The sequence below is a fragment of the Bufo bufo genome, chromosome 4 (genome assembly GCF_905171765.1).
Source record: "Bufo bufo chromosome 4, aBufBuf1.1, whole genome shotgun sequence".
Lineage (NCBI taxonomy): Eukaryota > Metazoa > Chordata > Amphibia > Anura > Bufonidae > Bufo > Bufo bufo.
This window is the reverse complement of record NC_053392.1, coordinates 197,603,575-197,626,716: the sequence shown is the minus strand read 5'-3', so window position 1 is coordinate 197,626,716 and position 23,142 is coordinate 197,603,575. Positions and strand designations below refer to the sequence as shown.

Genomic DNA, 23,142 nt, shown 5'->3' with positions numbered 1-23,142 from the left:
TCATACTGTCATTTACATTAGACAGGACTTTAGTAAACTTTAATATATTTATACGTGAGAAATAAGAGTTTCACAAAATTCAACCTTTTTGTTGATGACCGTGAGTGACTACTGTTGAGTAAACAGTGTCAGAAATTGTGAGTTGAATAGTCTGGCAAATGAACGTTCAGCAGATACTGAGTATCCCAGGCCTATCTACTTACCAGTATGTTCCTGCTCAATTATTGGCATGTGGTGAAAATGATAATGCTCCAGCCAATACTATCTGACTGTCATTGACCACCTTCCACTATTTATTGCACCTTCTTACCAAATGTTGTTGTATGTTCTGTAACTGGTCGTCAATAATATATGCAAAGGCCAAGGCATGCAGTACTAAAATATGTTATGGAAAAAATGTTTTATCTTTTCTGATTGGATATTTGTTCTATATTTGTCAGAATGACTGATGATAACCTGAATATCGACAATTTCAGGGTCGAAAAGAGAAAGCTAATGGATCCACTTGAGGTTCTCAAAGACAAATATTTAAGACCTGCACCTGGATTCTTATTTCATCCACAGGTATGTAAACAGGTCCAGAAACACGACGACTATATTGATCATTCAAATAATAGTTTCATGGCCTGATGTTTAGGCTGATTATCGGAAATGAACGTTAGAACGAACGCTCGTTCCAGATAATTGTCCTGTATAAAGGTGCTGCAGGTCAAACGATAAAAACAATTGTTCGTCAGGTGAAATGATCTTTCATGCGGGCACCTCAATCATCCTTTCTAGGCAACAGATCATGCTGTGTGAACCGTGATCTGAAGCCCAGAAACAATACATTTTTATGAGGACGAGCAACTTCAGTAGCAATCATTCATTCCCATACAGTGGAGGTGATCAATGCTCTTCACCTCCACTGACAAGCAGGCAGTTTTGCAAAGGAATGGTCTCTTCCTGATAATTGTCCACTCAGCAGCACAGTGTAAATGCACCTTAACTTGTGTGAGTTATGATGTCATTTACTTGAAATAATCACTAACCAAATTAGAGTAATTTATAAATTAAAAACTTTTTATTTAGTCCTATAAGACCGCAAACTGACTAAACGGATATTCCAGTTTAAAACAATCAGATTGGTGAGGTCCTGCTACTGGGAGAGCGCCGGAGATAGCTGAGTACAGCTATCTCTGTGTTCCCATAGAAATGAATGGAGCAGCGGTACAGGGCCCACATTCTCGTACCACCAATCTGATAGTTATCCCCTATCATATGGATAGGGGATAACCTGTTATAACTGGAACCACTCTTGCCCCTGCGTGCTTTCTGGTAGGACAGTGCAAATGCATTCACTTCAATGGAGGATAATCTACAATACTAGACAGCATTTGGACAAGACAAGCAGGCTTTTCTTCTAATCCTGTTAAGCTCTTTCTAAGACTATTTCCACTGACCAAGTATTAGGATTTGCCTGTTTCCAAACATTAATGATGATAATTGCTCAGAGTGAAAGTATGAGGGAAAAAAAACTGTGAATTCTAATTTATTGAGGATCTTCATTGATAATACCTTTATAAAATTCTTGTTCTCTTTGACATGATCGGTAAATGTCATTAAGCAATAATGATGTTCCTTGCCTGACCAGGAGAGGTTTCCTCTTTGCTGGAAGAGAGAATGGTCCTGATTGAAATGACCATCAGATCAGCAGCAATAAGTTTTCAAAACACTGATCAGTGTGATGAAAAATTATTGTGCATAAGGCTTCATGCACACGACCATATCATTTTGCTGCAAATTGCAGATCCACGAAATACAGATGTGGTCCATGTGGCACCCGCATTTAGTGGCTAGTGGTCCGCATTTTTCGGAAATATTCCTATCTATATGGATGATCCATGTGCTTTCCACATCCGTATATCCATTCCACAAAAAGATAGAGCATGTCCTATACTTGTCCACAAAATGCTGACCGAGTACACAAGGACAACTGGGTGTTACCAGTTGGGGTGTGCCCTTTCACAGTCTAACATTGTCCATTTTTTTTCTGGGAGTGACAGACTATGCAGGGAGACAACCAGTTGTCAATTTATTCATGAAGTTTTAGTAGGAATACTAGAGCTACAGCACAACAGAGTTTTATATGAAAAGTTGCTCCAGAGTGGTTATTGCATGGATAATGCAAGTAGGTACTACAACAGACATGTCAGGAGAGGTGACAGGTCCTCTTTAACAAGTTGATTGACTAAGGACTATCTAATGGATGGAGAAGTCAATACAAAGTGTGAAGCATATGAGATTGTTTTGAAATATGAGTTGCCTGAATCAGCAGCGGTTCATCAGCAAATGTTACCTTTATGGATTCAAAAGACACAGCTGAGGAGGCCATGAATAACATAGAAAGTGAGTTATGGCTCCTCTCTAATTAGTGTAATGTATTGACATCTGCAAACAGGTGCCCTCATTCTTCCAAACAAAGAGGCTTTTCTCCACCGGGGAGTACATGCATCAGCTTCATTTGCCAGGAGAAAATGTATTAACCTAATAGTGTGATATTGCAGTGCTCTTGCAAGGACAGTTTTAAAAGTGTATTTGGTTTAAGTCCAAGAATGCAGTCATTCAAAAGGAAGAGACCTGCTAATGTTATGGTGATAGACAGAGCTAGATATGAGATAGATAGATAGATACGTAGATATCAAATATTTAGAAACATAGATTTGAGATTATTGTCCTGTATTAAAATAGACATTGACTCGCAAGACAGAGATGTAATATTATTTCCTTACAAATCTTCAGTTCAGCCTCATCTGGAATATGCAGTTCAGTTCTGGGCACCAGTCCTTAAAAAGTATGCCCTGGAGCTAGAAAGAGTACAAAGGAGAGCGACTAAACTGATAAGGTGCATGGAGGGTCTTAGTTATGAGGAAAGGATTAAAAGAATTAAATTAATTTAGTCTTGAAAGGAGACGTCTAAGGGGAGACATGATTAACATATATAAATGGGCCATAAAAAAAATATGGTGAAAATCTGTTCCATGTCTGTGACTGGAGAACAAAAAGTTTAGTCTCCAGAGGCATCAAGGCTTCTTTACTGTAAGAACTGTGAATCTGTGGAATAGACTATCTCAGGACGTGGTCACAACAGGAACAGTGTATAGTTTTTAAAAAGGGCTTAGAAGAATTCTTAAAATTAAATAACATTAATGCTTATGAATATGTGTAGAAGTCTGGGTCTCACTCCCCTTTTTACAAAATTCACATCCCACCTATCCCTTGGTGGAACTTGATGGACTCATGTGGGATTGATTGATTTCCTAGCCAGGAAATGGACATAGATAGATGGATAGACAGACAGAAGGTAGATCGAGAAATAGTAGGTAGCCAAATTACCAACTACTTCACTATTTATTTCAGACTTGTTCATAATTTTTATACATGGAATCTGCCTTTGGGGTTTTATCATATTTGCCATTCCTATATATTTACACATTGGTATTTTTGCTAGGCTTCTGAAGCTCTATTATTTAACTTGGCACATGATTTGTTATGTATATTCTGGGAAATGGTTTCACAGCCCAAAATATCTTCAGATTACGAATAGTCGTTTATGTGATGTAGTGTGAGATGTTCTCTTGTGTCTTGGTCAAGCCAGAGTATCTAAGATCCTTTGAGACATGAAAATGTTCCATGTATAGGGAAACACTGAATCTACTATTAGATGTCAATCAATTTTTCCAGTTCATGAGGCTACTTTATTTGTGGCAGTAGTGGAGATGAAGGCTTATTTTAAGGATGCTACAGTCAAGTACCATTTCACAAAGTCTTTAAGCTGGATTCATACCTTCAGTTTTGATGTTTTCAATACCAGGATTGGAAAATATAGAATAGGGAAGATTAGTGTAGTATCAGTCTTTCCTTCATATGATTTTATTCTTTCTTTATCCACTTCTAACTTTGGTTAAAAAAAACTGCACCAAAGTCATGTGCAAATCCTTACTGATACAACATAGTATTGACTTTTGTAGGATTTTGGCACAAGTTGTAGAATTTCCTGCCAAATCACATGCCACATCCTCCATTGCTTACTTTTTTGCTTCAATCTCTTTTGTTTAGTTGCGTACAGGATTTCTGCTATATTTGCTCTTCAGTTCTTGCCATAAATGGTGGTGATCTCCTAAATTCTATGAATTTCCAGACTTTTATAGATTAGGAACTCAATGATCTCCTTTATTATTTCAACAGTTCCCATTGCCTGATCAGAGAACCTGGGTAAGTACTATGCTACATCTATAATTCTGAATGTACATAGTGTGTCTTCAATATAATGATTGCAGAAGGTGGAATCTATTAAGTAATTGAAGATACAGTAGTTTGCTATTAAAGTATGTTGTTTCTCTATTTAAAACATGAAACACAATTTTGTAGATTTCTCAATGTATTTATATCTGTGGCAGTCATACTATTCTCACATGTGTGACTGTGCCACGAAGAATAGGCAGAGCAGAGCTTGACAGTTGTGTAGAGCGCAACTCCTCAATCAACCTGCTCTGCCATTTTTTTTCCTTAGAAAACAATGACTAGTTCAACAGAGGTTGTTGCTGTACATTTTTAATAATTCTTTTATGTCTATTCAAGTTACAAAATTATGAAAATATATAAAATAAGTTTAAAAAAAACAATAGTAATAAATTAGTCTACAGTTTTCCGTGTTCAAAAATATGAATGGTCTTCAAGAATTCCAGTGGTTTATTAATAGTTCCTTTGTCCAGAGTTAATTTTAGGTGATCTCCTAATGGAAAAGTCATATCTATTATGTTATTATCTTAAATATCGAGAAGGCAATGAATCACTGTTGGTCAGTAAATGACCCCTCGGCTGAACTTTACTCCTTTGAAAACATTGCAGCACTCATAAATTAAGTCGTACATGTCTTCTTGATAAATCATCACAATAAATAAATGTTTTATAACCAGCAGCGCTGCAAGCATCACGATTCTAAGATTTCCCCTATTGATGGCATTAGTATAAAACGGAGGTTCCCACGATTAAAAGTATGCATTGTAATAAGCTCATTCAGAAAATGTATATCATTTTTTGTATTTTTGTATTTCTAATTTAAGAAGCAGCATATCTACTGTTTTGTGAGCCCACCATTGAATTATATATTCGAGGGAACAACTTCTGGAAACATGGACCATAAAGTCATTCTTGTAGCTTTGTATACTAGTCCATGTGGTCAAAGTATATAGCTTCTTCTGGCCAAGTATTTATTGTGATTGGCTGCTTTGCCTGGCATATCTAGAAGAAAGAAGTCTCATATTTCAATTATGTCAAGTCAGGTGATAGTAACACCCAATAAAAGGAAGGACCGTTTTGGCTTTCTAGACTATCACATAAATACTATGATCTTTAGAGATAATGCATCTGCTTAATTTAAAGCGTAGCTAACCTTTCAACAAACTCAGTTGAAAGGTTAGCTACGCTTTAAATTACAGTGTATGAGCAACCAACTGCACTGCAAATGACTGGACAGTGTATCACATCTTTTAGGCAGCAGAGAATAGGCAGCCCACAAGAATCTGTTCAGATTGTTGCTATTCTTTAAAAATTGACCAAAAGCAATAATAAAATACTATTACACACCTTGTAAATCCCGTGGCACTCCAGGTCCAATGGTGTTTTACTTTTTTTTTTTGCAGCAATGATGTATTGTACATTAATGTGACTGCTGCAGCCTTTCACTCGAGCCGTGATTCCTGCATGTACGACACATGACCACTGAGGTCAGTGGAGAGGGTGTGAAAATGAGCTCTTGGCAAGCTTTGCCTCTAATGCCACCAGATGTAAGGCAGCTATCCTATAAGTCAGTGTTCGACCCTTTAAACAGGCCTTGAGACATGACTTGCCTCTTGGCTCTTTTTAGGTGATGTACCCTCAATAGTGCACAGCAGGGGGTACTGGCTTAACTGGGTGAGAGGCTGAGGTGCAATCACCCTGAAACGGCTCTCTGCTGATGAGCTGCTGGCTTAAATATTATCCAAGTCATGTCTCAAGGCCTGCTTAAAAGGTCGAAAACTGACTTCACGGATAGCTGCCTTACATCTGGTGGCATTAGAGGCAGAGCATGCTGAGCTCATCTGCATAGCCTCTTCCCAAAATTCCAGAGGAGTGTTGCCTGGCCTATAAGACTCCTCATGCTTTTTAGGTGCACTCCATAAGGAGATATAATCTCTCCAGAATTTGGATGTACAACACATTGGGGTAATTTACTATCAGAAATATGCCTATATTAGGAGTATTTATTGGGGCAATCTGCGACTTTCCCCAGGCCAGTTCTAAAAAAGTGGGCAGCGCATGGCATGGGCGGGGAAGGGGATGGAACGGCAGCCTCATCTCATTCATCATTTTCTACGCCTGTTTTAGGCATAAAAAATGGTCTAAATTTAAGCCAGCAATTAAGCTGGTGTACATTTAGACCGGCGGTGGATACGCCAAAGTTATGTAGAGGCCCGCTACAGGGATTATTAAGACCGGCATCTTAAACGCCAGTCTTAATAAATGACCCACATTGTTCTTCTAGCAAAGTAAACCAAGACTAGAAGGGACCACTAGAGCATAAGTGCTAGAGCGGCATGCAATTTACCTAGTGAATATTAGCTATTTTCCTTTTTTTTCCCCTTACAATGCCCAATTATAGTCCTTTTTATTTTTTATAAGTTCTGGACATCCCCTTTAAAAAGTCACTTGGCAGTACAATGGCTACTTTGTTGTTATTATTCAGTCAAATGGACTATGCCATCCAGACCTCATTCTCCTGCAAAGAAAATTGTATCCAGCACTCCTGTTCTTGAATTATTTCTGAGCTACAGTGAACCTGAAAAATATCTCTACACAGAGAGGAGTGTGTTCCCCCATGTACATAACCCTACATACATAAAGCGTGTCATTTACCTAAGTGGTTGATATTGATTGGAATATATTATCCATATAATTTGTAACATAACACCATGACTTCTAGAAGCTTTGTTTTAAAATGCAGATTTGATTTCAGTCTACAAAGCTTTGCAGGAAGTGGTTATGGTCCCGGGGCATAGCCGAGCATTAACTCTTGCTACACATCGTTTTCAGACACTTTTAGATGTCTGGAATAATGTGATATTTCTAAGGGATGGCGGGCTGATTACATTAATTACGCTCAGACAAGGTCTAGTACATGTCCGCATGGGAGGTCAATGCTCTACTTACAAGACTAGAGTCTGTTCCTCTGAACCTCCTCATATGTAATGCTAATAATTGAAAATAAATTGGTTCTGAACATGGCTCGCAGCTATGAATAGATATTACAGTAATAGGCTTTGTGTGCCATTTTCCATGTAAATGGGCTCGGATTCTAAAGTATCTCGCCACACAAAAATGTCAAGTGATTTAATGCCTCTAGATAATGGAACTAACCCGAATATTAAAGGGATATAAATAAATGATATTTATTATCTTTAGGGGGTACTTATTATTCCTAACTATTAAAGGTGCTATCATAACCTCTGTGCGTTGCTGTCACTGCTAATCAGCCCAAAGGCCGCAGGTCATTTATCATTCACAAAACATTTTCCTGGTGCAGTTACGCAAATCTGAAATTGATTTCTTACCCCGGACAGTCCGGGGAGATTAAAAGCTGCAGGATTCAGATGGCATGTGATAAAAAATTTATTTTTTAATAAATAAAAAACAGAAATGCTAATTCTCCAGATGCTTGCGTTAGATAATGGCATTGCTCTGCAGGGATGGAATTACCTACTATGAGATCGGCGGTAACATTACAAAGCTGTCTGCCCTGTGATCAGTAGGTGTCAAGATCCTTCATGTTGACAAATGTGCTGTCCATAAGAATCTGTGGAAAATGTTTTAGCAGCAGAATGATTATGAATCAAACCTATGTGAGCCTGCAGCCCTCACTGCATCCCAAGCCTTTTGTATTTGTTGCATGACAAGTAAATGCATCTTGACTTTCCTTGGAGAATTTTTTTTTTCCTGCTCTGCGTCTGAAAGACACCCAGCAAATTGGCAATGGTATTCTGTACACTGCAATTTGTATCCACCATTAGAATCTCCAAGATTGGAACGCGAGGGAAAGCCTGGAGGTCATTGGAGGAAAAACAAAGAATATCATATACAAAAATATCTTAAATGTATTCTTAAGATCTAACTATACCATAATAAAGTATCAGTAATGGTTGGCATTTGTATAGCTTTAGGAGGCGCAGAGGTTAGTCACTTCTGGGCCTGAAGTCCAGAGAAGGCCTTCTTTTAGATATAAGCAGTCTACTACTATAAGTTACACATAGTACGTGGGGGGTCTTCTTATAGATATTTGCATTGGGACCCAGGAACTTCAAGTTACCCTACAAGATGGGGCCAAACTCCCAACATTTGTAGAAGGCCGCCAATCATAATTTTAGATAAATTAAAGCATTTAAAGCTTGCAATAAAGCATGTAGTGTTGCTCTATAAACAGCTGGAAAGGTAGATCGGTTGGCTCAATATAAAACAGAGCTTCAGATGCAGTTGTTTTGTATGTAAAACAAATATGTGGTTACTATCCCAGATACAGATGTAGCAGGGTCGAATACTTAATTGAACTGTTTGTCTTGTGCACTGGGATGTATCATTGAGTTAAGCCCAGAGGTTTACTTTTCAATATCAAACTCCTTTCTTCATCTGTACTTTGAAACTTGCAGTTTCTGCACTGTAAAAACAAAATGCTCTTACAATTATAACTGAGGCATTTCTATTGGGGGAACTAGATGCAAGTCTAAGGCGCAGTCATATTTTTAATTAGTAAAAACAAGACCATCAAGTCTAACTTATAATCTTAAGGTGTTGGTCAAGAGAGGCAGACTAAAGTGGGTGCAGACTGCCTGAAAATTCGAGGAAAATTGCTCCAGAATTTTCCAATCTGAATAAATCTCGGGACCAATGACCCATCTCCAGTAATCTAGTATCCTGTAATATTATTACACTTGAGGTGTGGCCAAACCGCATTTGAACTGTCTCTAAGAATTACAATGAGAAAAAAAACCTTCTAAAGGTAATAGATGCCTACTTGTCATGCTTACAAACCTAGGTATAAAGAGATCATTAGATAGATTTTGGTCTGTTAATACTTTGTACATAGTTATTAGGTCCCTTCTAAGCCATCTTTTTTTTCCCAAACTGAATCACCCCAAGTTTGACACGGTTTCCTCAAGTGAGCAGGAAGGATAGAACATACGAGATGAACAAATGAGAATGATGATTTGTTGGCACCAGACTGGATAAGCAGAGCTCTTGCAGCTGCAGTATACCTTTTAGATCAGGGTTTCTCAACTCCGGTCCTCGGGACCCACCTACCAGTCATGTTTTCAGGATTTCCTTAGTATTGAGCAGGTGATATAATTAGTGTCCATGCATCAGGACTTACCACAGGTATTCATTCTGTGGGATATTCTCAAATCCTGACCAGTAGGTGGGTCCCAAGGACAGGAGTTGAGAAACCCTGCCTTAGATGTAAGCACTCTCAAAAGTACAAACAATCATTGCCTTTAAACAAAAGCCTGCAATAAAAAATAAGTTATCAGTACTTACCTGGTAGATCCACGGTTGGTGTTCTGGTCGTCCCTGGTGGGCTTTGCTTACCCAGCTGCAGCGGTGATGTCATGTCAATAGCATGTGACTGGTGCAGCCCTTCAGTAAGGAGAATAGACTAGTGTTTGGCTGAGCAGACGTGTTGTCGGTGTGATGTCACTGGACAACCCCGTTTAAATTCATGTGTGCTACGTGCAGTGGTGTAGCTATAGGGGTATAGGGGTCGCAGGCGTTCCCATGGTGACAGAGACGCTTGCCTGGGGGTTAGAATATACAGGGCCACGCCGCTCACAGCAGTATATTTATAAACTAATCAGTAACTACTTTAACTTTAATCATTGCTGAGCTCTTTACTTGGATTATTTGGATATCTTACTTTGTCTTAGCTCCGGTAATAGCAGGCAGTGCGGGGGGCGGCGCTCACTCACTGACGTCACGCGCCTGCGCCGCCTAGTGGGAGGAGCAGGCGCGTGACGTCAGTGAGTGAGCGCCGCCCCCCGCACTGCCTGCTATTACCGGAGCTAAGACAAAATAAGATATCCAAATAATCCAAGTAAAGAGCTCAGCAATGAGCAATGATTAAAGTTAAAGTAGTTACTGATTCGTTTATAAATATACTGCTGTGAGGGTCGGGGAGGGCTATCTGTGGATGGCACTGTAGGGGGATCTGTGGATGGTAGTGCCATCCACAGATCCCCCTACAGTGCCATCCACAGATCCCCCCTCCCCTAAACAGTGCCATCCACAGATCCCCCCTCCCCTAAACAGTGCCATCATGGCACTCTTTAGGGGAGGGGGGGATCTGTGGATGGCACTGTTTAGGGGGGAGATCTGTGGATGGCACTGTTTAGGGGGGAGATCTGTGGATGGCACTGTTTAGGGGAGGGGAGATCTGTGGATGGCACTGTTTAGGGGAGGGGGGATCTGTGGATGGCACTGTTTAGGGGAGGGGGGATCTGTGGATGGCACTGTTTAGGGGAGGGGGGATCTGTGGATGGCACTGTTTAGGGGAGGGGGGATCTGTGGATGGCACTGTTTAGGGGAGGGGGGATCTGTGGATGGCACTGTTTAGGGGAGGGGGATCTGTGGATGGCACTGTTTAGGGGAGGGGGGATCTGTGGATGGCACTGTTTAGGGGAGGGGGGATCTGTGGATGGCACTGTTTAGGGGAGGGGGGATCTGTGGATGGCACTGTTTAGGGGAGGGGGGATCTGTGGATGGCACTGTTTAGGGGAGGGGGGATCTGTGGATGGCACTGTTTAGGGGAGGGGGGATCTGTGGATGGCACTGTTTAGGGGAGGGGGATCTGTGGATGGCACGGAGGGGGGGGGGTCCATAAATTTTTTTTTGCTATGGGGCCCATGCATTTCTAGCTACGCCCCTGGCTACGTGTACTTACAGTAAGCCTGCAGCAACTGCTTCAAGTTGTTTTATATTATACTTGGGCCTGAAAGCATGTGCTCTGTTGTCCCCACAATACACAGTGAGTTCTATTCAGAACAAAACACATTTCCTGAATGATTTTTTTCAATATGGAATCTATCATTATATAGCATTTTATGGACAAGTCAAAGCAGATGGAGGTTTTGTCTTGTTAATGATATTTCGGGATACATCTGATATTCAACAGACCACCTGTGTGGAAAGAAAATGAACTGGCACCCAGACAGTTACATAAATGGTTGTTAAACATAAAATATATCTTATCAAGGCCATAGAGAAATAAATGCTGACGTACCGGAAAACTTAATTGGGTGTCTGAGTTTCTTTTCAACTTTTTTTTTATTTATTGCGTTTGGGTATAAATATATGTTATATTATATTGTAGAAACACAATTTTTTATTGTATTTGAGTCATAAAGAAAAGATATTTTCAGTATGGAAGGCGGGTTTTGAAGAGGTTTTTATATTACTGTAGTACGACTTTGCTATTGTTCTGTTCACATGTATTATTATACTAATGCATGCTGAATATAGACACACATTTAAGTGAAGCTTAGGATTCTATAAAATGGTTGCAGGTCTGTGTTTCATTTTAATAGAATGCTCAAGTTAATGATGAAAATATGTATTTGATTTTTTCCCTCTGGTGCTAAGCTTTCAAATTTGTATGATTTACTAAATATTAACTGTATGTTTTGAAGTTCCCTCAATTGTAAATTTGCTGTTTTTTGCAGATGTCGGCAATAGAAAATATGGCTGAAAAGTTGGAAAGCTTCAATGCCCTTAAACCGGAGTCCAGTGAGCTGATACAGTCAGTTCCTTCCATGTTCAATTTTCGAACATCACCAGCTGCCCTGCCAGAAAATATTCTTCGAAAAGGCAAAGAACGATATACCTGCAGGTACATGATATAGACTATGGAAATTGTCCACTAAAGAAATTCTTTATTTCAGATCTCAATTAGATAGGCATGTTGTCCTTGTGGTTGTCCATATGTAACATTTGGACTCGCAGCAGTTTTACTAACCCAAACTTAAAGCAGCATAGATTTCTACATTGTGTGGGGAATCGCTCTGGTAGACAGCATTAGCGGATGCAGTATAGAGGCAACAACAGGCAAGTGACAAAACAAGCAGTCATATTCAAACATAAAGTCACCTTGAGGTGTTGGTGGTAATTCACACCATGCGGCATATCTACCTCAAAGAGTCCTTGCTGATAGCAGCACCAACCTGTTTTCACGCCAAACAGGTAGCAAGCCTTCATCCAGACACAAGGCTCCCAGATCCCAACACAGAGACATGGCTTCTGAGCCCAGCTGCCTATTTAAGGACAGCCAGGTGCTGCCAAAACCTGGACTGGCATTTAAAATCCGGTCTGGTATTTGACCTCACCTGGCTGTAAATTAGCCCAGCAGCACATGCTGGGAGGAAAATACCTGTTTTCCCAGACCAAACCCCTCACTGTGTGACAATTGGTATAAGTATAGTTCAGTAGCACATTTGTGAGGTCGGGTGCTTGTTCCAACTGCAAACTGGGCAGTAAAACATCTGTACAATATGTTTGTCTGAATGAGATCTTAAAAATGGGAAGTAGAAAAGTTAAATAATACATTATGATGAACCAACAAATGGCAGTCTAATGAGGTTTCATATCAAAAGTTTTGGTTCTGGTGCATTAGACTTGGGTGGGGGGTGGGAATGGGTCTTGCAATGTTCAAGAGTAGCAACACATTAGAAGTATTTACATTTCGGAGAAACAATGGAGATTAACATTTTTAAAGATCAGCTCATCTCTAGTGACGGGTTGAAGGGACAAATTGAGTGGTCATTGTCTAAAGTGTGGACTGAAGAGATGGTTGGAAATGGCCATGTTAAAAACATACCTCGTCTTTAATTAATAGGAGACTATAAACTTAAAAATTAATTGCTCCTTTCCATATAGTACATGAAAAATTTGATTAAAATTAAAAAGAACCTTGAAAATGTATACATATATTGAGGAATGGTGATCAATACCATGGTAGTTAATATCATGGGCTGTGGTGGGTGGGGGTGGGGTGGGAGAGGAGATAGACTACCATAAGTGCTGATGACTTAAAATGGTTGTCCCATGAATAATATTCTACAGTTTTCAGGCCAGCACCTGGATCTTAATACTTTTGTAATTGCACATAATTAAAAATGTATTATAGATTTAATTGAATAACTCAGTAGCTATCTGTATAGCTCCACCTGCTGTTTGCTCTTTTTCTAATTCCTCTGTCCTACTCACTGAGATGGTAGCACATGCTCAATTCCATCCTTAAACTAGCTGCAGCAGACAGGACATGCCCTCTGAGAAAGGACATGCTCCTTAGGCCTATTGCACACGACCGTATGGCTTTTTCAGTGTTTTGCGATCCGTTTTTCACGGATCCGTTGTTCCGTTTTTTGTTTCCGTTTCTGTTCCGTTTTTCCGTTCCGTTTTTCCGTATGGCATATACAGTATACAGTAATTACATAGATAAAATTGGGCTGGGCATAACATTTTCAATAGATGGTTCAGCAAAAAACGGAACGGAAACGGAAGACATACGGATGCATTTCCGTATGTGTTCCGTTTTTTTGCGGACCCATTGACTTGAATGGAGCCACGGACTGTTATTTGCGGGCAATAATAGGACATGTTCTATGTTAAAACGGAACGGAAAAACGGAAATACGGAAACGGAATGCATACGGAGTACATTCCGTTTTTTTTGCGGAACCATTGAAATGAATGGTTCCGTATACGGACCGTATACGGAACGCAAAAAAACGGCCAGTAAACGGGAAAAAAAAACGTCCGTGTGCAATAGGCCTTAAGCTGACAGTTTGAAATAAATCTAATAGAACAATTGGAGCAATGAATAGGCAGATCTTTGGACCCATGTGAGGTAAAGGACTGATTCTAGCTTTGTTAGAAAGCGGTTGTCATGTACTAGATTATGTATGATTTTTCACTTTTTACATTAATCGTGGGGTAACCTATTTTAATGTTGATGAGTGAAGAACTTGTGTTTGGCAAACTAGCCATAGTGGTCTGTGAACAAATAAAAGTATGTCAGAGAAGCTGATAAGAACACAGTAGAAGGCAGGTGTAAATACAACAATAATGAATTGATAAAATGATAAAATGAGTGAATAAAAACTTTTTTCCTACCTTGTATATTCTGTTAGGTACTGTGGAAAAATCTTCCCCAGATCTGCAAACTTAACTCGTCATCTGCGGACCCACACAGGAGAGCAGCCTTATCGGTATGAAATATTTAATCATTGCCCTATTTCTGTTAACTCCATTCCAGTAGTGCAACAGGTTTAGATGCTTTTTGTAGTTTTAATTGATCATTTATCTTGGACTGATTTTTGTCTTTCTCATATGGTGAACATATATTGTTTAGATTAAATGCATGTAGTAAAGCTCTAACGATGTTGTAGAGGAGCTGGCTTCAATGAGTTTGGTGGAATTTTCATCAACATGGAAGTGAGAAAGGATTGTTGTACATATTAAATTCTTTATTATAGTCAGCCACAAAACATTCCTCTAACACGTGTTACTCATTCATGGCTTAGGTTGTAAACCACCTTTGTCAATACTTTGTCATTAGGATAATTCGGCAAAGAGTCCCTTTATAAGAATTCATTTGATTGTGGAATTTATATGAAGAGCAGGGTCTAGACAATAGTTATAAGAATGATCCATATTAAGCAAGATAATTTTTCCAGCCTGATTTTATTTAATGTTCCACCCTCATACCTGTCTTTTGACTTTAGATGCAAATACTGTGACCGATCCTTCAGTATCTCTTCAAATCTCCAGAGACATGTCCGCAACATTCATAACAAAGAAAAACCATTTAAATGTCATCTTTGCGATAGATGTTTTGGTCAGCAAACCAACCTGGATAGACATTTAAAGAAGCATGAGAATGGCAACATATCTGGTAAGCAATACTTCTCTGTTTTCTATACAATGCATTCAGAAAGTCTTCAGTCGTTTTCAATTTTTTTCACCTTTTGTTATGTTTTTCCCCATTATTCTGCATTAATACCCTATAATGACAAAGTGAAAACAGAATGTTCAAAATTATTGCTAGTTTATGAAAAGGAAAAACTAAAATACTGCATTGACATAAATCAGACCCTTTTCTCGGTACTTAGTTGAAGAACATTTGGCAGCGTTTGCAGCCACCAGTCTTCTCGGGCATGATGCCACAAGGATTTCACACCTGCTTTGGGGGAATTTTCTGCTATTCTTCTCTGCAGAGCCTCTGAAGCTCTACCAGGTTGGATTGAGGCCATTAGTGGACAGCCATTTTTATGTCTTTCCTGAGATGTTCTATTGAGTTCAAGTCACGGCTCTGGCTAGGCCACTCAAGAACTTTCACAGAGTTGTCCCTAATCTACTCCTATGTTGTCTTGGCTGTTTGCTTAGCATCATTGTCTTGTTGGAAGGTGACCCTTTAGCCTAGTCTGAGGTCTAAAGCATTCTGTATCAGGTTTTCTTTAAGGATATCTCTGCGCTTTGCTCCATTCATGTTTCCCTCAACCCTGACTAGGCTTTCTGTCCTAACTGCTGAAAAACACCCCCACAACATGATGCTGCCACCCCCATGCTTCAATTTAGGGATGGTATTGGGCAGGTAATGAGCAGTGCATAGTTTACTCCAGACATGATGCTTAAAACTGAGGCCAAAAAGTTCAATCTTGATTTAATCAGACCAGATAATCTCATTCCTCACAGTCTGAAAGTCCTTTAGGTGCCAATCAAGATCCGGAGTCCTCTCAAAGATGATCAGGAAAAATGGGAGGCCCTCAGAGCTAAATTTCAAATGTTGTAGCAAACAGTCTTTTCCTTTTTAATAAATTTCTAGAATTGTTTTCAGGGAAGAAACCTGCAACATGAAAAAATGTGAAAAAAGGAAAGGGTCTTACTGTTAGGTTTTGATGGAAACCATATGTATTGCTATCACTACAAGAAGAGACCAACAAACATCTCTGAAAAGAGACTACTTCAATTTTAAGTAGTATCACAATATGAAAGCAATTCAATTTAGCTGGGAAGCCCTCTAACTTGAACTCCTAAGCCCCCATACTTAATACACATGTGCTGTTATTATGTTTGTTTTAAACTTTGTGTTGCTGCAGGATGGGGTCTGTTTTCAGACAATAGGACATTTAGGTTTACAAATGGATTTCTTATGTTGATCTCAATGACCGTAAACAAGCACTGGAGTACCATTCCCAAAATTCAGTTTGCCTGAAGAAAAAGACCAATGTTCCATACACAATGCATAAAGCTGTGCCTCTCCTTCTATTCCACCAGGTACAGCTGCATCATCCCCTCACTCAGAGTCTGAAGGCACTGGTGCCGTTTTGGATGACAAAGAGGATTCCTATTTCACTGAAATAAGAAATTTTATTGGGAACAGCAGTCATACCAAGCATTCACCCTTAAACCAAGAAGAGAGGTAAGATATTCAGGTTCATAAACCTGTAGCATCATTATAATGATTAATAGCTGTGCAGAATAAACTGGTGTCAACAGACCAGATACATGAAGTTCATGTCTGAATGGACAGGTGTAAGCTCCTCAAACAGATGTCCTTGTCATGTATGACAGCACTCATTTATTGATAATTGTACCAATTATTTGGTTTATAAATGAAGCCCATCAAACTTGGTTTACACATTTCTTTCAGCCCATCAGACTATTCAGTTTTAGATGAGCATTCTGAGGATGATTTGATCTCAGAAGATTACTTAGATATGGCTTGTTTGTCTTGAATGTGCTCACCATAGCTCTGTGGATGGCAGCAAGGAGTGTTCAAAAGGGTTCTCTTCACTGTCCCCAAGCAAGTCTGGTTATGCCTGAATGTTCAGATTTTGGCTTCAAAACCAAAATGCTGAAAGATTTGTATTCCCCTCCAAAAATATACTGTAGATATGATTTATTTTAGAAAAACAGAATATTGTCTTCTGTAAACCATAATCTGAATATGTGCAATTACAGATTAAACTACATTCACATTGATATTAAAAAGTTTGCTTTATCTGGCATAGTCTGATAATGCAGGGAACCGTGGAATCCCAATTGACTACATTCTGCTTTCCAGAATAAATTCTGGCTTTTGGCTTGACAAAAAGTTGTGCATGCATGACTTTTTGTCTGGCCACTTTCTATCATCATGGGGCCAGATCCCTTCGGATCCCATTGTAGCCAATGGATATTCGGCAGTTACCAGCCTTTTCCAGGCATGGTGAACTCCAGCAGGCTGTTCCTCTGCCAGAACAGTCTGCTGGATTTCATAACACTGATGTAAATGTGACCTAGCTTAGACAAGTTGACATAGGTAGCATTTTTTTTAAAGATGAACTTGATTTTGGGAGCACTTTCTTTACTTACATACACCCACATTGCATAGTAACAATTATATTTAACAGAATGCTTACATAAATACATGATTATAGGAGTCGACAACTCCAATGCACCTAACCTGTGTGACCCATTAAAAAATGCCCTGACCTGTCCACTTTGACATTGTGTCCACACCCCTGCCCCATTCCTGAGACCATGGACAGATTTTTTTTAAATGAGGCACCGTTTAGGAGCATTGGAGTTTCAATGTCAATGGACCATGCCTTTTAAACACTTTAGGCTACTTTCACACTAGCGTTTTTACTGGATCCGGCAGGGATCAGCAAAAACGCTTCCCTTACAGATATTACAACCATCTGCATCCATTATGAACGGATCCGGTTGGGCGAATCCCTCATGAACTCCACTGAAAGTCCGTTTACTATTGTCATATTGTGTCAGAGAAAATGGATCCGTCCCCATTGCATTGGGGGTCCTGCTGGATACATCTTGCTCCGCATCCCAGGACGAAAAGCAAACTACAACATGTTGCAGTTAGCTCTCCGGTATGTGAACGCAACTTAACGGAACGTTAACATTTTGGAGCACTCCGTTCTGTTCAGTTCAGTTTTGTACCCATTGACAATGAATGGGGACAAAATGTAAGCGTTTTTTTTCCGGTATTGAGCCCCTATGACTGATCTCAATACTGGAAAACTAAAACGCTAGTGTGAAAGTAGCCTAAATTATGCAAAAGACACAACCTGTTTTATTGTTTGTCAATAGAACTTCATAATACACCTCCTCCAGTGAAAATCCAGATTTGTTGCAACCAATTCATACAGCCGGATATACAGTGTATACATGGGATAAGTTTTCTTTTTTTCTGTGATTTTGATATACAAGAGAATTCTATAACCTATAGTATTTGCACATTACCAATAGCAAGTGTTTTGATTGGTGGCTTTCATTTAACATCTGGTTACAACATGTCTCTAAACAGGAAGTTAATAAAGAGAGAGGGTCATAGGGTCAGCCAGTGTTTCCTTTTCAGAATTCTGCCTTCTGACTGCACTTGATGGATATTTTATCCCTGGTAAATTACTGAACTTGGAGATGTAATTAGCAAATCTGTTTATTCAATCATAAAGCGTTCCTTTCTTTAGGTCCAGTTCATAAAACATTCATCCATGAGAAATGTAATGTAGCATAACTACCACATTTATTTTGGCTGTGCTGTCTTTTTTTTTTCTTTTTGAATTCCACTGGTGGTCTGATACTACCATCATTATATTCCACTAAAAGATAGAAGTCACTGGGTATTTAGGTGTGCCAGTAATTATCCTGTGTGAGACATACAGACGTATTGCATATTTAGTTTTTCTGATATAAATACATCATTTTCTTTTTTATTTTTTTACATGAATCTTTTTAACACTGATTATTCTTGTTTCCTGGTGGGGCTGATGTACTGTATATGGGAGGAAAGATTACAAGAAAAAATAGACCCAGAATAGTGGTCTTAATTTACCAAGGAAGCTCATTGTCTAGGAAGTGTGATACATGATTTGGAGAATTACTGACTCATTTCTAATGTGGTTACAGATGATTTAGTAAATAGATTATTTCCTGAGAAGAAAAGACCCATTTTGTAGACTTGACAGAAGTTACTTTGTGCTGTGGCTATTATAGAGCAAGGAGGTTTAGAAGTAATCTAAATATTTTCTTCTGCAATTCATCAAGAGAATATAGTAAAATATTTTATAAATTATCCATGTTATTCATGTGTGTTTATACTAATGCTAAATACATAAAAAGGAATGCTTCTTTCTTGAAAGTAAAAAGAAAACATCCAAGAATATTGATTGTACTTGATAAATCCTATTATACTTGAATTATGTTATACTACATCCATACAGAATAAAATAAATTGCCTATCTGCATATATGTATGAATATATAAGACGGTTTCAATATCAGTCCAGTGTGGAAAAATTATGGAAAGTAAGAATGCTTTCAAAAATATTTGTGACCACCATTTGCTTTCAAAACTGCATGAACTTTTCTAGGTATACTTGCACGGTTTTTGAAGGAACTCAGCAGGAAGGTTGTTCCAAACAACTTGGAGAACCAACCACAGATTTTCTGTTGATGTAGGCTTGCTTAAATCATAGATAGACTTGATGATGAGATCAATGTTCTGTGTGGGCCAAACCATCACTTCCAGACCTCCATGTTCTTCTTAATTATGGAGATACTACTTAATGACATTGGGGGTATGTTTGGGGTCATTGTCCTGCTGAAAAATAAATTTAAACTATTAACACTTCTATTTTTGAAAGCATTCTTACTTTGTGACATATTTCCCATGCTTGCCTCAAACTTTTTGCACAGTGCTGTATGTATAACCAAATGCAAATGATTTTGAGCCTACAAATAGGACATATATGTGACTGTAATGTATTTCATATGTCTCTTTTAGAATGAATGGTGCCCAGGACAAAATTATGCTGACTGGTCGGAATTCTGATATCCTGGATGATGATGAGATTGAAGATGATACTATCCTGGATGAAGATGATGAAGAAAGTGATATTGCAGGGAAATCGATGAAGGAACCCAACTCAAGCCTACTTGAAAATTGCAATGACAATGATTTTGAAGAAGCAAGTAAAGCTGAATTACACTGTAAAGTCTCGCCCAGCAGGTTAGAATGAACTTTCTGACTCTTAGATGATCAGTCATTAGCAGTGAAATTTATGGTCAATGTTAAAATTCTTCCTTTGTCACACAAATTCTGTCATTGTTCTACACAGGTATGATGATGATGATGAAGATTTCAAAACTGGTCTATCTGCTTTGGATCACATAAGGCACTTCACGGACAGTCTTAAGATGAGGAAAATAGATGAGACTCAATACAGTCATGATGATCTCTCTACTTTCACATCCTCACATTTGGCAGAAGACTTAAAACAGCCAATTTATAAGAAGGGCAAATCCCAGGTAAATGGCAGATTACTTACTTTTATGATACTTTGATACTTCATAGCTGGCATAGATAAATATAGGTAGTTTTTGTAAAAAAAAAAAAAAAAGTAGCACTATTAATACATGTAACATTTTACCATTTTTCTAAGCTGCTTTTTAAGACTGTTTATTTTAAATATCAGCTGATTTGCATTTGTTTAATATTGTTTTCTCTGCATTTAAGGCATATACAATGATGCTGTCCCTGTCTGACCAGGAACCAATCCATGCAACAGGCCACAATTCCACCAGCATGTGGCACAATATGGCAAGGGCAGCTGCTGAATCTGCTGCTCTCCACTCAGTCAGTCATGTATGACATTTTGCGGGTACCTCCATGGGACCAAGTCCAACACTTCGCATGGCTCTTCTAGATGTGATTTTTTTTTTTTTAGGAAACAAAATAGAGAAAAGACTGAAGAGCAGGATGCCTTATTACCTGCAGGGTCATCTCAAATCCCGGTGACCTTAAATTGAGTAATTTAAGTAAAAAAAACTATTTATTCTCATTGTTTTGTTTTGCACAGCAAAGGCAGCTGCTGATTTCCTGAGCAAAAAAAGACAAAATATCAAAACTTTGGACTTTGGTGGACGATGAGTCTTCCAGCTCATTTTGTGTTATCTTGACACATATACAAGCACTCAAAAAAAGGAGAAAAAAAAAACAGAATAATTTTTTATACACACTGATTTACTACAAGTGTGGCAGAAAGAGTTGCTTCATTATAGACATTTTCTATAACATGAGCTTCATGTATTTAAACACTTTGGAAACAGAAGTAGTTATTTACAAATGTACATTATCACTTAATGTAGAAAATAACAGGGAATCATTTGTTCTTTCCTTAAATGTGTCTTAATTGTTTTTTGGGGAAAAGCAATTATATGTATATTCCGAATTTTGCAATGTCCAGTACTCAAAGAGAAGATCAATATAGGCCAATTTCATTGCTGATACCACTAATATATCTCACAGTTCAATGTTTGCCAAATCAATGTGTTGACGTTTTAATTTTAGACAATCATGTCAGTGTTTTGACTTTTTTTGCTTGTATACTTGTATTTATTTCATTTTTTTTATTGTTGGCTCCAGATAGCACTGTTACATTTCTTATTTTGTCAAAGGCACTCATGCATTTCAATATTGTCTGGATACAGATTTATGTATGTGTGTGGAGATTTTTTGTGTTTTGGATTTTCTAACACAATACTTCTTCAAGGTGAAACTAGATTCAGTTCTTATTTTTTTTTTTTCCACTTGTACAAATTCTTTTAATTTCTTTCATGAAAGCATGATTCTCCTGATTAAAATTGTATTTGTTATTTTATGCTGTTTGTCTGTAAGCTTGTGTGTTACGTTCTTGTTAATCCTGTTTTGTAAAAGGAAGTGTTCCAATCCTGTTTTAAAAAAAAGTGTAACTTTTTTTCCCTTTTTGAGGGACCGAATTTTTTTTTTCAATTTTTTTTCCAATTTTTTTTTTATAATCTCATTTTGAATAATTGAGGTACTTTCTTTAATTGTTTTGTATAATTGTAATTGTTACACATTCAATACATTATTTTGGGAGGAGTGAATACATGAAAATAAAGAACTACAATGTTGGAAGGTCAGTCTTAATTACATTGAAATTGTGATTCTTTTGTAGTCAAGTCCAAATACATACCCTTGAACTGCATCCACAGTGTTTCAGAAAAATATTATGTACAGAGAAAAAAATATACTTAATAGATTTTCCTTTTCCAGTCATTTAAACAGGGTGTTTTCATTTCAACTTGATAAAAGATTTACTTTAATTAGAAATCTAGTATATGAAGTATTTTGAATGTAATACTGTCTTAGTGGATCTCTGTGACTCGCTCTACACTCAATGATGTCACCAGCCTTTGCTCGCCCACCTAATAGAGGACAGACTGGTGAGAATCATATGCTCAAACTGCACTCTGAAGTTATGGTAACATCTGTTGCTATTCAGGGTTGTCAACCAGAATTTTTTTCTTTTTTCTGGACAACTTATCCCAAATTCACGGACAAACAACATTTTTTATGGACAAATTGGTAAACTATAATGAATGATAAAGATTATAAATAATAAATGTATATAGCTGAATTTATGGTAACACCTCATCATCACTAGAATTTAATGTAATCTATTCAAGTACCACCGGCCTCAAAAAATCACGGACAGGTCAATTTTATTTTTATTTTTTTATGGACACAGGAAAAAAGTCATCTATTTTTACGGACTGTCCAGAAATTTTTAGACAGTTGTTAACCGTGTTACTATTATTGATACTACAATCATGGTAGTAGCTTCTCGCTGTGATTTTGTTAGAAAAAAAGTAATGACAGGGTTGCAAATGACATGTTGGAGGTTACTTTAATAATTGGAGTCTGTCTACAATGCTGAACTATAGCTTGACATACTTATAGCGCTCTAGTTTTTCCCCCCTCTTCTCTCTGTGTCTGAGGTTAGCAGAAGGGGAGGAGGTGCAGCAGCAGCATATAGTGCGGAGAGCATGGAAAGCATTCAAGATACCAGGGAGAACAGATCACCCTGGATGCAGATTGGGAGAACTGCATGAAAAGGCAGTTTGTAGGAGAAGAGTGAACGACCTACGTTGTGTACAAGTGTAGAGAATAGGGCGCCTAACCCTGCAGGGGGGAGAGTCAGGATCATAAAATCCTT

The 23,142-nt window shown here is 38.3% G+C and overlaps 1 protein-coding gene across 8 annotated transcripts in view; it reads left to right on the top strand.

Moving 5' to 3' along the window:
* MECOM (MDS1 and EVI1 complex locus) overlaps window positions 1-22,069 on the top strand; it is a 604,375-nt gene extending 582,306 nt beyond the window's left edge. For 5 of the 8 annotated variants that reach the window (XM_040428193.1, XM_040428191.1, XM_040428196.1 and 2 more), the window contains 9 exons: window positions 441-564; window positions 4,228-4,254; window positions 11,784-11,950; window positions 14,249-14,326; window positions 14,843-15,012; window positions 16,395-16,539; window positions 19,908-20,132; window positions 20,242-20,431; window positions 20,640-22,069. In XM_040428193.1, the coding sequence (XP_040284127.1) occupies window positions 441-564; window positions 4,228-4,254; window positions 11,784-11,950; window positions 14,249-14,326; window positions 14,843-15,012; window positions 16,395-16,539; window positions 19,908-20,132; window positions 20,242-20,431; window positions 20,640-20,774 (1,261 nt within the window). In that variant the 3' untranslated portion in view covers window positions 20,775-22,069. Of the gene's footprint in view, window positions 1-440; window positions 565-4,227; window positions 4,255-11,783; window positions 11,951-14,248; window positions 14,327-14,842; window positions 15,013-16,394; window positions 16,540-19,907; window positions 20,135-20,241; window positions 20,432-20,639 lie in introns of all 8 variants that reach the window. The other 3 variants (XM_040428195.1, XM_040428194.1, XM_040428192.1) reach the window with 2 other exon arrangements.
* Window positions 22,070-23,142: the final 1,073 nt, after the last annotated feature.